Below are 14,562 nucleotides of genomic sequence, written 5' to 3'. Positions count from 1 at the left end.
GGCATTTGCCAGAGAACACCAAGATTGGCAAATTTGCCACTGGCGCCCTGTGCTCTTCACAGATGAAAGCTGGTTCACACTGAGCACATGTGACAGACGTCACAGAGTCTGGAGACGCCGTGGAGAACGTTCTGCTGCCTGCAACATCCTCCAGCATGACCGGTTTGGCGGTGGGTCAGTCATGGTGTGGGGTGGCATTTCTTTGGGGGGCCGCACAGCCCTCCATGTGCTCACCAGAGGTAGCCTGACTGCCATTAGGTACCGAGATGAGATCATCAGACCCCTTGTGAGACCATATGCTGGTGGCGGTTGGCCCTGGGTTCCTCCTAATGCAAGACAATGCTAGACTTCATGTGGCTGGAGTGTGTCAGCAGTTCCTGCAAGAGGAAGGCACTGATGCTATGGACTGGCCCGCCCGTTCCCCAGACCTGAATCCAATTGAGCACATCTGGGACATCATGTCTTGCTCCATCCACCAACGCCACGTTGCACCACAGACTGTCCAGGAGTTGGTGGATGCTTTAGTCCAGGTCTGGGAGAAGATCCCTCAGGAGACCATCCGCCACCTCATCAGGAGTATTCCCAGGCGTTGTAGGGAGGTCATACAGGCACGTGGAGGCCACACACACTACTGAGCCTCATTTTGACTTGTTTTAAGGACATTACATCAAAGTTGGATCAGCCTGTAGTGTGGTTTTCCAATTTAATTTTGAGTGTGACTCCAAATCCAGACCTCCATGGGTTGATAAATTGGATTTCCATTGATTATTTTGTGTGATTTTGTTGTCAGCACATTCAACTATGTAAAGAAAAAAGTATTTAATAAGATTATTTCATTCATTCAGATCTAGGATGTGTTATTTTAGTGTTCCCTTTATTTTTTGGAGCAGTGTATATAGCCCAATGTTTGTAGAACAACTAAAGTTTTACAAGACTCGGTTGGATTGGCAGGCTCCCATGCCTCAGCCGGCTCGTCAGGCTCCCTTGCCTCAGCCGGTTCATCAGGCTCCCTTGCCTCAGCCGGTTCATCAGGCTCCCTTGCCTCAGCCGGTTCGTCAGGCTCCCTTGCCTCAGTCGGTTCGTCAGGCTCCCATGACTCAGCCGGTTCGTCAGGCTCCCATGCCTCTGCCGGTTCGTCAGGCTCCCATGCCTCAGCTGGCTCGAAAGGTTCCCGTGCATCAACAGAAGCGATCGGCCCGCTCCTGGTCCCCGGGACCATCCCTCTGGCCAGCGTCCTGCGGCTGGAGCCGCACGTCAGGATGGGGGTACTGTCACGTATACTTCCTCTTCGGCACTCGAGGGCAATGGGTCTGCGCACACCTGTCACCATCGTTACGCACACCAGTGCCACATCAGACTCACCTGGACTCCATCATCTTCCTGATTACCTTCACTACAGCTGTCACTCCCTTTGGTTCTTTCCCTAGGTGTTATTGACTCTGTTTCTGTTTCATGTCTGTACACTATTCGTGTTCCTTGTATTGTTCCATGTTCCTTTATTTATTAAATATTCACTCCCTGGACTTGCTTCCCAACTCCCAGTGAAGATGATACAAAATGAAGCATATAGGAGTACCTATTTCTTTGTTAACTGCTCAACACAGAACAGCCGCATGTGCTCACTCCCTCAAATAATTTATAGAAAATTTTTATATTTTATTCAGCTTTTTTCAATTGTATTTTTCATGCTATAAAATAATGCCATGGAATTATATGCAAATCTTGTCTGCTAAATGAACTAGAGTAGCTCATAGCCATTTGGCATAGCCACATCAGGACCTAACATAAGGACATCTCAGAGTATGCTATTCTGACAAAATGGTGTGACTGCCACAGCCCTAGTTGTGTGTCTCTCACCTGTAGGTTGAGCAGGATGGCTCCTATCCTCATGGCCTCGCTGACCTCTAGGTCATAGGTGAAGAGGGGGAAGCGTGGGGGGCTCTGATTGTTGGGGGGCAGCACCTTGATGTACACAGTGGTGATAGAACTCCTGTAGGGGTGGAGAACAATATGAGAGGGGAAGGAAAGGTTATATTTACAATATACAATAGATATACAAACAATACAACAACATTCTTTGCACAGTTGCATTCACATACAGTAATAGTAAAGTGGTGGTTCATCATGGTGTTGGTGGTTGTTATGACTTTCCAGGCTTCCCACAAGGACACCATGCTTAAAGAAGCTCGAAGAAGATAGGTGGATAAGTCAACTGCCAGTCTGCATGTGAAGAGTTTCATTCCAAAACGTTATATACACCAATTTATCACATTTGTGTTTTTTCAACAGAAATGATTGCTTATGGGTACCTTCATGTGTGTGTAAATTACTGTTTTTTAGATGTGGTTTAAAAAATGAGTTTTGTTGCAAAACGCAATATATCGATTGTTTAGCTGGAATGGCATGTTTGTGTCCTGTATATTTGACTGTGATATGGGCTTACCTGTGGCTCAGTTGGTAGAGCGTGTTGTTTGCAATGCCAGGGTTGTGGGTTCGATTCCCATGGGGGGCTAAATGACTAAAATGTAAAAATGTTGTCTCACCTAGCGATCTTAAGATAAATGGACTAAATGTAAGTCGCTCTGGATAAGAGCATCTGTTAAATGACTAAGTTGTAAATATTTTACATACAGATCTCATATCTGTATATATATATATTGATATATATATATATATTGATGTCACAAGTGTAAAATTTGTACAGTTCTTCATAAAAAATTGAGTTGTCACATTTGACTGTAAAATATAGCAGTACTACTTACGTATTTCTCTGAGAGAGGCGCATATATAGCATTTTGCAACAAAACATGATTATATGTCTCTCTGAAATGACTATCAGGTGATAGATTTCAAACAAATACATGTCTGTCATTGAACAACCCTTGCAATGATTAGGTGGAGAAAAAACACACCAATCTTTTTCATAAGTTCTTTAACCTTTTACTGCAGTGGGCTAAATCAGCGGTACACAGAGTGATTCTTGGTAGCCTTAAGTATACACCTCACAAACATGGTTATGCATACACCTCACAGAAATGGTTATGACCTTATACAGACTATTAAAATAGTTTGCTGCTCACTTGCTTCTTGCCAAGAGGAATATGAAGCAACAATTACAGGAACTGCATCAAACGACTCACACCATTATTAACAATAGTTGAAAAGGAACAGATATTCAAGACAAAGATGTGTTTTTAATGTCTGTAAGAATGATAATCTGATACTTGATTATACAGTGCCTTGCAAAAGTATTCATCCCTCTTGACGTTTTTCCTATTTTGTTGCATTACAACCTGTAATTTAAATTGATTTTTATTTGTATTGAATGTAATGGACATACACAAAATAGTTTAAATTGGTGAAGTGAAATTGAAAAAATAACTTGTTTAAAAAAATTCAAAAAGAAAATATACAGAAAAGTGGTGTGTGCGTATATATATTCACCCCTTTGCTATGAAGCCCCTAAACAAGATCTGGTGCAACCAATTACCTTCAGAAATCACATAATTAGTTAGATTGCACACAGGTGGACTTTATTTAAGTGTCACACGATCTGTCACATGATCTCAAAGGCTCCAGAGTCTGCAACACCACTAAGCAAAGGGTACCACCAAGCAAGCGGCACCATGAAGACCAAGGAGCTCTCCAAACAGGTCAGGGACAAAGTTGTGGAAAAGTAGAGATCAGGGTTGGGTTATAAAAAAATATCAGAAACTTTGAACATCCCACAGAGCACCATTAAATCCATTATTAAAAATTGAAAAGAATATGGCACCACAACAAACCTGCCAAGAGAGGTTTGCCCACCAAAACTCACGAACCAGGCAAGGATGGCATTAATCAGAGAGGCAACAAAGACACCAACGATAACCTTGAAGGAGCTGCAAAGCTCCATAGCAGAGATTGGAGTATCTGTCCATCAGACCACTTTAAGCTGTACACTCCAGAGCTGGGCTTTACAGAAGAGTGGCCAGAAAAAAGCCATTGCTTAACCTCTACGGGCTAGGGGGCAGCATTGAGAATTTTGGAAAAAATATGTGCCCATTTTTAACTGCCTCCTACACAAACTCAGAAGCTAGAATATGCATATTATTGTTCAGGTTTGGATAGAAAACACCCTAAAGTTTCTAAAACTGTTTGAATGGTGTCTGTGAGTATAACAGAACTCCTATGGCAGGCAAAAACCTGAGAAGGTTTCATGCAGGAAGTACCCTGTCTGACAAGGTGTTGTTGTTCTTGCTTCTGTTTATTGAAGAGTCAGGATCTTAGCTGTAACGTGACAATTCCTAGGGCTCCAATAGGCTCTCAGAACCCGGGAAAAACCTGAACGATGACGAGGCAGCCTCAGGCTGAAACACATTATCTCCTTTTCCAAGTGTCCCATCAGTGGACAATAGAATTAGGCGCATGCGCGATTCGCCCCCGTGGAGTATTTTTCTTCGGCTGTTTAGCTAATTGCAGATTCCCGGTCGGAATATTATCGCTTTTCTACGAGATAAATTGCATACAAATTGATTTTAAACAGCGGTTGACATGCTTCGAAGTACGGTAATGGAATATTTAGAAATTTTTTGTCACGTTCTGCGCCATGCGCACGACCGTGATTTAGCATTCTGATAGTGTCTAGAACGCACGAACAAAACGCCGCTGTTTGGATATAACGATGGATTATTTGGGACCAAACCTACATTTGTTATTGAAGTAGAAGTCCTGGGAGTGCATTCTGACGAAGAACAGGAAAGGTAAGACCATTTTTCTCATAGGAAATATGATTTTGGTGAAGGCTAAACTTGCCGGGTGTCTAAATAGCTAGCCCGTGATGGCTGGGCTATGTACTTAGAATATTGCAAAATGTGCTTCATCCGAAAAGCTATTTTAAAATCGGACATATCGAGTGCATAGAGGAGTAATGTATCTATAATTCTTAAAATAATTGTTATGCTTTTTGTGAACGTTTATCGTGAGTAATTTAGCAAATTGTTAGTAAATTCCCCGGAAGTTTGCGGGGGGTATGCTTTTTCTGAACGTCACATGCTAATGTAAAAAGCTGGTTTTTGATATAAATATGAACTTGATTGAACAGACATGCATGTATTGTATAACATAATGTCCTAGGTGTGTCATCTGATGAAGATCATCAAAGGTTAGTGCTGCATTTAGCTGTGGTTTAGGTTTTTGTGACATTATATGCTAGCTTGAAAAATGGGTGTCTGATTATTTCTGGCTGGGTACTCTGCTGACATAATCTAATGTTTTGCTTTCGTTGTAAAGCCTTTTTGAAATCGGACAGTGTGGTTAGATTAACGAGAGTCTTGTCTTTAAATAGCTGTAAAATAGTCATATGTTTGAGAAATTGAAGTAATAGCATTTCAAACATTTTAAAAATCGCGCCACAGGATTACACTAGCTGTTACGTAGGTGGGACGAATTCGTCCCGCCGGTCCCATAGAGGTTAAAGAAAAAAATAAGCAAACATGAGGGAGACTCCCCAAAAATATGGAAGAAGGTACTCTGGTCAAATTATACTAAAATTAAACTTTTTGGCAAATAAGGAAAATGCTATGTCTGGTGCAAACCCAACACCTCTCATCACCCCGAGAACACCATCCCCACAGTGAAGCATGGTGGTGGCAGCATCATGCTGTGGGGATGTTTTTAATCGACAGGGACTGTGAAACTGGTCAGAATTTAAGGAATTATCAATGGCACTAAATATAGGGCAATTATTGAGGGGAAACCTGTTTCAGTCATCCAGAGATTTGAGACTGGGACAGAGGTTCACCTTCCAGGAAGACAACGAGCCTAAGCATACTGCTAAAGCAACACTTGAATGGTTTAAGGGGAAACATTTACATGTATTGGAATGGTCTAGTCAAAGGCCAGACCTCAATCCAATTGAGAATCTGTGGTATGACTTAAAGATTGCTGTACACCAGCGGAACCCATCCAACTTGAATGAGCTGGATAAGTTTTGCCTTGAAGAATGGGCAAAAATCCCAGTGGCTAGATGTGCCAAGCTTATAGAGACATACCCCAAGAGAATTGCAGCTGTAATTGCTGCAAAATGTCTCTCTACAAAGTATTGACTTTGGGGAGGTGAATAGTTGTGCACACTCAAGTTTTCAGTTTTTGTATTATTTCTTGTTTGTTTCACAATAAAAAAATATTTTGCATCTTTAAAGTAGTAGGCATGTTGTGTAAATCAAATGATACAAACCCCCCCAAAATATATTTTAAATCCAGGTTGTAAGGCAACGAAATAGGAAAAACAACAAGGGGGGTGAATACTTTTGCAAGCCACTGTAAACAGCTTGTCTCAATGGTCAGGCAAATCTGTAAGAGGCTGTATGCGGATACAGCAATATGCACATGCATTCAATAAATATTACAATGATTCTATATGCATGAATTTAATAGACCTGCAAGTAACTGCACAGTATGAATAAACAATCAAATGGAACAATGACGGAATGAGATGGATCAATAAATGAATGAAAGCCAGAATGAATTAAGGTATAATTGAATACATGATTAAAGGTGCAATATGCAGAAATCACTCAACCATTTCCTGGTTGCTAAAATTTGAATAGTTCGGCTAATTTCAGTTCACGTGACAAAACAAGCAATGCATAGTGTAGAGAATCATTGTACCATCTAAACCACTGTGAAATATATTTTTAATAACCTAAAATATTGTATTTTCAGCTGTTTGAAGCTGGTGTAAAAAGTAAAAGGTGCAAACATGAAACTTAAGAACGGGAAGAAAAGAAATAGCACACACAGAACAGATTTACCGATTCTTAGACTTGCCTTCAATGAGAATGACAGATATATAAATCAGATTTCCATGTGAATTTGTTTGGATCCCCCAAAAAGTGACATATTGCAACTTTAACTGAATAAGTATGAAAAATGAAAAACTGAGTAAGAAACTGAGGTCTGAATCAAGATTTTACCTCAAACATCACCTAAATCATGCGTGGATATTACTGAGGATATCCAAGGGATACAGTCCTTTTAATAAACACATTAATACATTAAAGGTGTGTTTGAGCAAATTAAAGGCTAAATGAACAAATAGATGAAAAGATGATTGGATTAAATTACTGTACCTTCTCTCGCTATCTGGTGCGTTGTCGGCGGCCTTCACTGTGAGGGCATAAGAATGACCCATGCTAAGAGCTGTCCTGGGTGCGATGGTGATTTGTCCAGTGCGGTTATTGATGATGAAATCCCCTTGTGCTCCGGCAAGTATCTCATAGGTCACAAGTCCATTTAACCCCTCATCAGCATCCAATGCTTTTAGCTGAGAGAGAGAGAGAGATGGAGTCTTTGAAAGAGGAAGAATTCAGTGTTTCAGTGCATTTCTGCACGGTGTGGAAGGCCCTAAAACATTCAAAGCCGCCAACTATTCAATTTACTGAACTGCGTTGAAAATGCTTGTAGGTAGGGGGGCAATAATAATTTGTGGGAGGGTCCCTCCTGTCTTTGTAATGGTGGAGGAAACGCAGACATCTATTTCAGTAAAATTGTATTACCTTTTCAAATCATGACCTGTTTTGTGTAAAGGGCAGTCATATAATTTGAGTGACATTTACCAGAGGGTGCTCTTGTAAGCTGTGTGTAATGTTTACAAAAACTACTGACCTTTTGTAACTGCTAGAGTAAACAACTTCTCCTCCCTCCTAAAATATTGATGCAAATGTAGTGACCTTTATGAATTTATTAGTGAGAATGATTAATCTATTAAAGCCCCTATTCAGTTTCTTACTGTGTGTGTTTATTTCATGAAAATAACTACAAATATATTTTTTTAATTTATTTTCCTGAGCTTCCTTTTGCCATTGAAATGCTCAGTCTAATCGTGTGGGCTTGTTGATTCAAATGTAAATATATTGTCACAGAAAATGTCGTACTCTTCGGCGAATATGTCGCATATGAGAGAGAAGGACCAAGGCGCAGCGGAAGTGTGGACACTCATTCTTTTAATTGGTAAAAGGAAAAGCATCCACCGGAAAACAAAACAACAAATGATACTCACAATATGGACAGTCTCACAGGCTATGCAAACGCAGTGCAAGAACAATTCCCCACAACCCCCAGTGACAAACATACTCCTACATATATGACTCCCAATCAGGAACAACGATCCCCAGCTGTTCCTGATCAGGAGTCACAAGACACAGAGAACATTCAAACACACACACACACACACAAGACTGCCACGTCCTGACCCCCAAACTACTACAACAGCTCCATCTGCTGGTCAGGACGTGACAGTACCCCCCCCCCCCCTCAAGGTGCAGACCCCGGAATGCACCTAACCACAAAACAAAACACCAACAAACAAAATCCCCAACAAAACCCATAAACACTAACCCTTAAACAATAAGGGAGGGAAGGGAGGGTGGCTGCCGTCACCGACGGCACTGTGCTACACCCTCCCTCCCCAACCCACCTCTCCTGGAGGTGGCTCCGGTTCTGGCCGTTCCAGGCTGTCGGGGCAGTCTGGCAGCTCGGGGCGGTCTGGCAGCTCGGGGCAGTCTGGGCAGGCTGGCAGCTCGGGACAGTCTGGGCGGTCTGGCAGCTCGGGACAGTCTGGGCGGTCTGGCAGCTCGGGACAGTCTGGGCGGTCTGGCAGTTCAGGGCAGTCTTGCCGTTCCGCAGTTCAGGGCAGTCTGGCCGCTCCGGCAGTTCAGGGCAGTCTGGCCACTCCGGCAGTTCAGGGCAGTCTGGCCACTCCGGCAGTTCAGGGCAGTCTGGCCACTCCGGCAGTTCAGGGCAGTCTGGCCACTCCGGCAGTTCAGGGCAGTCTGGCCACTCCGGCAGTTCAGGGCAGTCTGGCCACTCCGGCAGTTCAGGGCACTCTGGCCACACTGGCGACTGTTGACTGGCGGGCAGCTCTGACGACTGTTGACTGGCGGGCAGCTCTGACGACTGTTGACTGGCGGGCAGCTCTGACGACTGTTGACTGGCGGGCAGCTCTGACGACTGTTGACTGGCGGGCAGCTCTGACGACTGTTGACTGGCGGGCAGCTCTGGCGACTGTTGACTGGCGGGCAGCTCTGGCGACTGTTGACTGGCGGGCAGCTCTGGTGACTGTTGACTGGCGGGCAGCTCTGGTGACTGTTGACTGGCGGGCAGCTCTGGTGACTGACTGGCGGGCAGCTCTTGCCCCGTCAAACAGCCCTTGTGACCCCCCTAAAAAAATCTTGGGGGTGCCTCTCGGTCTCCCTTACCCGTCGTGTCTCCCAGTCCTCGCCCGCCTTCTTCCGCTGCTTGGTCCTGGTTTGGTGGTGGGGAATTCTGTCACAGAAAATGTTGTACTCTTCGGCGAATATGTCGTATATGAGAGAGAAGGACCAAGGCGCAGCGGAAGTGTGGACACTCATTCTTTTAATTGGTAAAAGGCAAAGCATCCACCGGAAAACAAAACAATAAATGATACTCACAATATGGACAGTCTCACAGGCTATGCAAACGCAGTGCAAGAACAATTCCCCACAACCCCCAGTGACAAACATACTCCTACATATATGACTCCCAATCAGGAACAACGATCCCCAGCTGTTCCTGATCAGGAGACACAAGACACAGATAACATTCAAACACACACACGCACAAGTCTGCCACGTCCTGACCCCCAAACTACTACAACAGCTCCATCTGCTGGTCAGGGCGTGACATATATTTAAATACAATGCCTTCGCAAATAAGGTGTTTCAGTTTTTTGTTTTCAATAAATTTGCAAAAATGTATAAAATCATTTTTTTCACTCTTTCATTATGGGGTGTTGTGTGTAGATTGCTGAGGATCTTTGTTTTATATCCATTTTCGAGTAAGGCTGTAACGTAACAAGGGGTCTGAATACTTTCCGAATGGAATCTGTACACACGAAAGATATAGATCTTAGAAACATGCAGTGTTATCTCAAAAATTAAACAGCCACCCTTCCCTTCCAGCTAATTAATTTGGACACCCCACCATTTACAACTCACAGCATCCTTAGCCAGGCTTTATGAACTCTTTTTTCATATAGAGCTGTAATGTCTAATATATGAAATAGCAGCATCAATTAAACCTTCATCCTTAGAGGCCCGGAGACTCATATAAATGGCTTATAAAAACAGGTTAAGTGGTTGTACCGGCCGCCACTTGACCGCCGGCCTCATTTCAGTTGGGCTGGGCGGATGATTTTAAACACAGATTAAACTTGACCTTTTATGTGTCTGACATTTTTTTTGTGATTGTGTGCTGAGAGACTGTAAGATGGGAAATCATGCTCTGCCTACCAAATGAGAGACAAACGCACACTGCTGCTGAACGAACTCCATAAAACCAGATATGTCAACGAGGGGACTTCCTGCTGTAAACAATTTGACTCGAAACACAAGCACATGCATGCACATGCATGTGCACAGACACACACACACACACAAACACCAAACCCAACCCCAAACCTTCAAACCAATCAAATTAGAATCTGAGTCAAAGTAAATAAGTAAATAAAAGTAAATAAACTCTGCAATCCATTCAGACATATGACGACAGTGACCATTGTTGTTATAGGATAGGAGATTGATTTGGAGTCCTAACTGTTGACCCATGGTAGTGTATTACGTCGAGTCATATCAATACTGAGCTAATAGTATTTGAGTCCTGACTACTGTTGTAAGAAACAAGATTGTTCTTGAGTCATCAGCTCTGATCAAAGAAAGAGTGGATTGTTCTGGGGCTTGGACTGTTGATCTAAGGTACTGGATTGTGTGCGGAAACTGGGCCCGAGAGAGAAAGAGAGAGAGATAGTGAGAGATACACAGAGAGGAAGAGAGAGAGGGAAGGGAGAGGGAGAGACACCAAAAGAGAGAAAAAGTGAGAGAAAAATAAGGGAGAGACACAGAAAGAGAGAAAGAGGAGAGAAAGACAAAGAGAAAGGGGGACAGGAAGATAGACAGAGATGTGCTAATTACCTGCAGTACTGTTTTTCCTGGCTGCATATCAGTGAACACCTCAACGGTGTCAGAGACTTCGCCGAAGGTGGGCGTGTTGTCATTGGCATCAATCACCAGGATGTTGACCGTCACCCGGGTGCTCTCCTGTATCCCATCTGATGCCATCATCTACACACAGGATAACAGAGAGCAGCAGTAAAAGAGAGCAGTAAAAAATACTTTATTTGTTACTATTTACTCTGATAGCACCAGTTAAACTCAATCAAGTGCAACTTAAGTACTTTAAAGAAAACAATACTATTTGAACCCAGGTCTGATAATGACATCAGATGTACATGTAACTGCCAAAATAAAGGAAACACCAAGTGGGAGGCTAAAGTGGGAGGTTAAATCAGGGCCACACAGAGTAATTATTGGTGGTCTTAAACAAATCTACTTTGAACCAAAAAGCATACACCTCACACACCTGTACCATGTCAGATATAGAGTTGAAATGTATTCAATTTTGAGTTTGCATCCTAATATTACACTTTATATACATCACAGAAGACTGAAAAATAACAGAGCTGTTTGACAGAGAAACACCTTTTTTTCATTGTTTATACACTGCTCAAAAAAATAAAGGGAACACTTAAACAACACAATGTAACTCCAAGTCAATCACACTTCTGTGAAATCAAACTGTCCACTTAGGAAGCAACACTGATTGACAATAAATTTCACATGCTGTTGTGCAAATGGAAAAGACAACAGGTAGAAATTATAGGCAATTACCAAGACACCCCCAATAAAGGAGTGGTTCTGCAGGTGGGGACCACAGACCACTTCTCTGTTCCTATGCTCCCTGGCTGATGTTTTGGTCACTTTTGAATGCTGGCGGTGCTTTCACTCTAGTGGTAGCATGAGACGGAGTCTACAACCCACACAAGTGGCTTAGGTAGTGCAGCTCATCCAGGATGGCACATCAATGCGAGCTGTGGCATGAAGGTTTGCTGTGTCTGTCAGCGTAGTGTCCAGAGCATGGAGGCGCTTCCAGGAGACAGGCCAGTACATCAGGAGACGTAGAGGAGGCCGTAGGAGGGCAACAACCCAGCAGCAGGACCGCTACCTCCGCCTTTGTGCAAGGAGGAGCACTGCCAGAGCCCTGCAAAATAACCTCCAGCAGGCCACAAATGTGCATGTGTCTGCTCAAACGGTCAGAAACAGACTCCATGAGGGTGGTATGAGGGCCCGACGTCCACAGGTGGGGGTTGTGCTTACAGCTCAACACCGTGCAGGACGTTTGGCATTTGCCAGAGAACACCAAGATTGGCAAATTCGCCACTGGCGCCCTGTGCTCTTCACAGATGAAAGCAGGTTCACACTGAGCACGTGACAGACGTCACAGAGTCTGGAGACGCCGTGGAGAACGTTCTGCTGCCTGCAACATCCTCCAGCATGACCGGTTTGTCGGTGGGTCAGTCATGGTGTGGGGTGGCATTTCTTTGGGGGGCCGCACAGCCCTCCATGTGCTCGCCAGAGGTAGCCTGACTGCCATTAGGTACCGAGATGAGATCCTCAGACCCCTTGTGAGACCATATGCTGGTGCGGTTGGCCCTGGGTTCCTCCTAATGCAAGACAATGCTAGACCTCGTGTGGCTGGAGTGTGTCAGCAGTTCCTGCAAGAGGAAGGCATTGATGCTATGGACTGGCCCACCCGTTCCCAGACCTGAATCCAATTGAGCACATCTGGGACATCATGTCTCGCTCCATCCACCAACGCCACGTTGCACCAGACTGTGCAGGAGTTGGCGGATGCTTTAGTCCAGGTCTGGGGGAGATCCCTCAGGAGACCATCCACCACCTCATCAGGAGCATGCCCAGGCGTTGTACGGAGGTCATACAGGCACGTGGAGGCCACACACACTACTGAGCCTCATTTTGACTTGTTTTAAGGACATTACATCAAAGTTGGATCAGCCTGTAGTGTGGTTTTCCACTGTAATTTTGAGTGTGACTCCAAATCCAGACCTCCATGGGTTGATAAATTGGATTTCCATGGATTATTTTTGTGTGATTTTGTTGTCAGCACATTCAACTATGTAAAGAAAAAAGTATTTAATAAGATTATTTCTTTCTTCAGATCTAGGATGTGTTGTTTAAGTGTTCCCTTTTTTTTGAGCAGTATATATATTTTGTGATTATTATTAAAAAAAAATATGACCCAAAATATGACCCAACCATGACCCAAAATGGGGCGCTTTTGGTCATTGACTGCAAGAAAGGGCTACACTGGAGGAAGATTCCTTTGAGGGACGTTGATTCTTGGGGAGGGCGATGGAGTGGAACACATCATCAGACACATGAGAGAGCAGTTTTAACTTTAATGACATGCTGCCTTTCATAAGTACGGTGTCACGGCTGTCTGAAGAATGGTACCAAAGCGCAGCGTGTGTATCGTTCCACATTTTATTATAACTGTGAAACTATGCAAGACATACAAATAAACTAATGACCAAAACAACAAACCGTGACGAAGAGGTGCAACATAAACTTACTCAAAATAATCTCCCACAAAACCTCGTGGGAAAACCAACAACTTAAATATGATCCCCAATTAGAGACAACGATGACCAGCTGCCTCTAATTGGGGATCATCCAAAAAAAACAACATAGAAATACAGAAACTAGAACCCCACATAGAAATTCAGAAACTAGACAAAACCCCCAACACAGAAAAAATAAACTTGAACCAACATAGGAATAAATAAACTAGACAAAACCCCCTGTCACGCCCTGACCTACTCTGCCATAGAAAATACAAGCTTTCTATGGTCAGAACGTGACATACGGATCATTCCAATGACAGTAGGGCAACGATCAAAGCCTCTCAACAGAGGCATAATAAACATACTATTGATGAAACTCTTCAAAGGTAATATCTGCATATCATTACTACAGTGTATTATCACCGGAACAAGTCCATGTACACACACACACACACACACACGGACAGGTGCACACTAGGACCTTTGGTTGCAAGATCCAAAAGAGCTAATTCCATCTCCAAAGGGTTCCAAAGGTTACTTGGTAATATGTGTGGATGAGGTTGGATCGAGGCCTACCATGAAGGTGTAGGTCATCTGCTTCTCTCTGTCCACGGGTTTGAGCAGTCTGAGGTAGCGGGTGATGCCGGTCGGGGTTATGTCAAAGGTGGTGCTCAAGTCGTCCAGAGTCACTGTCACCAGGGGGTCTTTGTTCTACAAAAAGAAAAGCCATCGGAGAAAAGAATGTTATCACGGTGACATGACCTTACTCAAGTCTGCAGCCATGCCACTGAAGAAAAATTATTAGAGACAAAACAAGTCAGCCTGCTGACAAAGACAACATAGTACTGAGAACACAGTACTGAGAAAAGGGGAAGGCTTTGAGGAAATTCTAAGAAATCCTATGATTCTATACCCCCGCACTGCAATTGTAAGTGTTTCATTGTGGCTCTGGCCACAAGCTACAGTATGCAGTATGTGAAAGGTTACAAAAACCTAGGCGTTTCTCAGCATACTGTACTATATAGTAAAGCCGTTTGAAAGTATAACATTGTGTATAATTGTTAATGTGAACACTCATGTGC

General features: G+C 43.6%; 1 protein-coding gene across 6 annotated transcripts in view; it reads right to left on the bottom strand.

Moving 5' to 3' along the window:
- Positions 1–14,562, bottom strand: part of LOC115153216 (protocadherin-15-like) — a 324,073-nt gene that overhangs the window by 164,942 nt on the left and 144,569 nt on the right. For all 6 annotated transcript variants that reach the window (XM_029698418.1, XM_029698421.1, XM_029698420.1 and 3 more), the window contains 4 exons: positions 14,057–14,191; positions 10,971–11,120; positions 7,113–7,306; positions 1,858–1,990 (listed from right to left, as the gene is read on the bottom strand). In XM_029698418.1, coding sequence (XP_029554278.1) covers positions 1,858–1,990; positions 7,113–7,306; positions 10,971–11,120; positions 14,057–14,191 — 612 coding nt within the window. The remainder of the gene's footprint in view (positions 1–1,857; positions 1,991–7,112; positions 7,307–10,970; positions 11,121–14,056; positions 14,192–14,562) is intronic.

The sequence above is a fragment of the Salmo trutta genome, chromosome 18, assembly GCF_901001165.1.
Source record: "Salmo trutta chromosome 18, fSalTru1.1, whole genome shotgun sequence".
Classification (NCBI taxonomy): Eukaryota; Metazoa; Chordata; class Actinopteri; order Salmoniformes; family Salmonidae; genus Salmo; species Salmo trutta.
The sequence above is the reverse complement of the archived record's forward strand: the minus strand, read 5'-3'. Positions and strand labels throughout refer to the sequence as shown.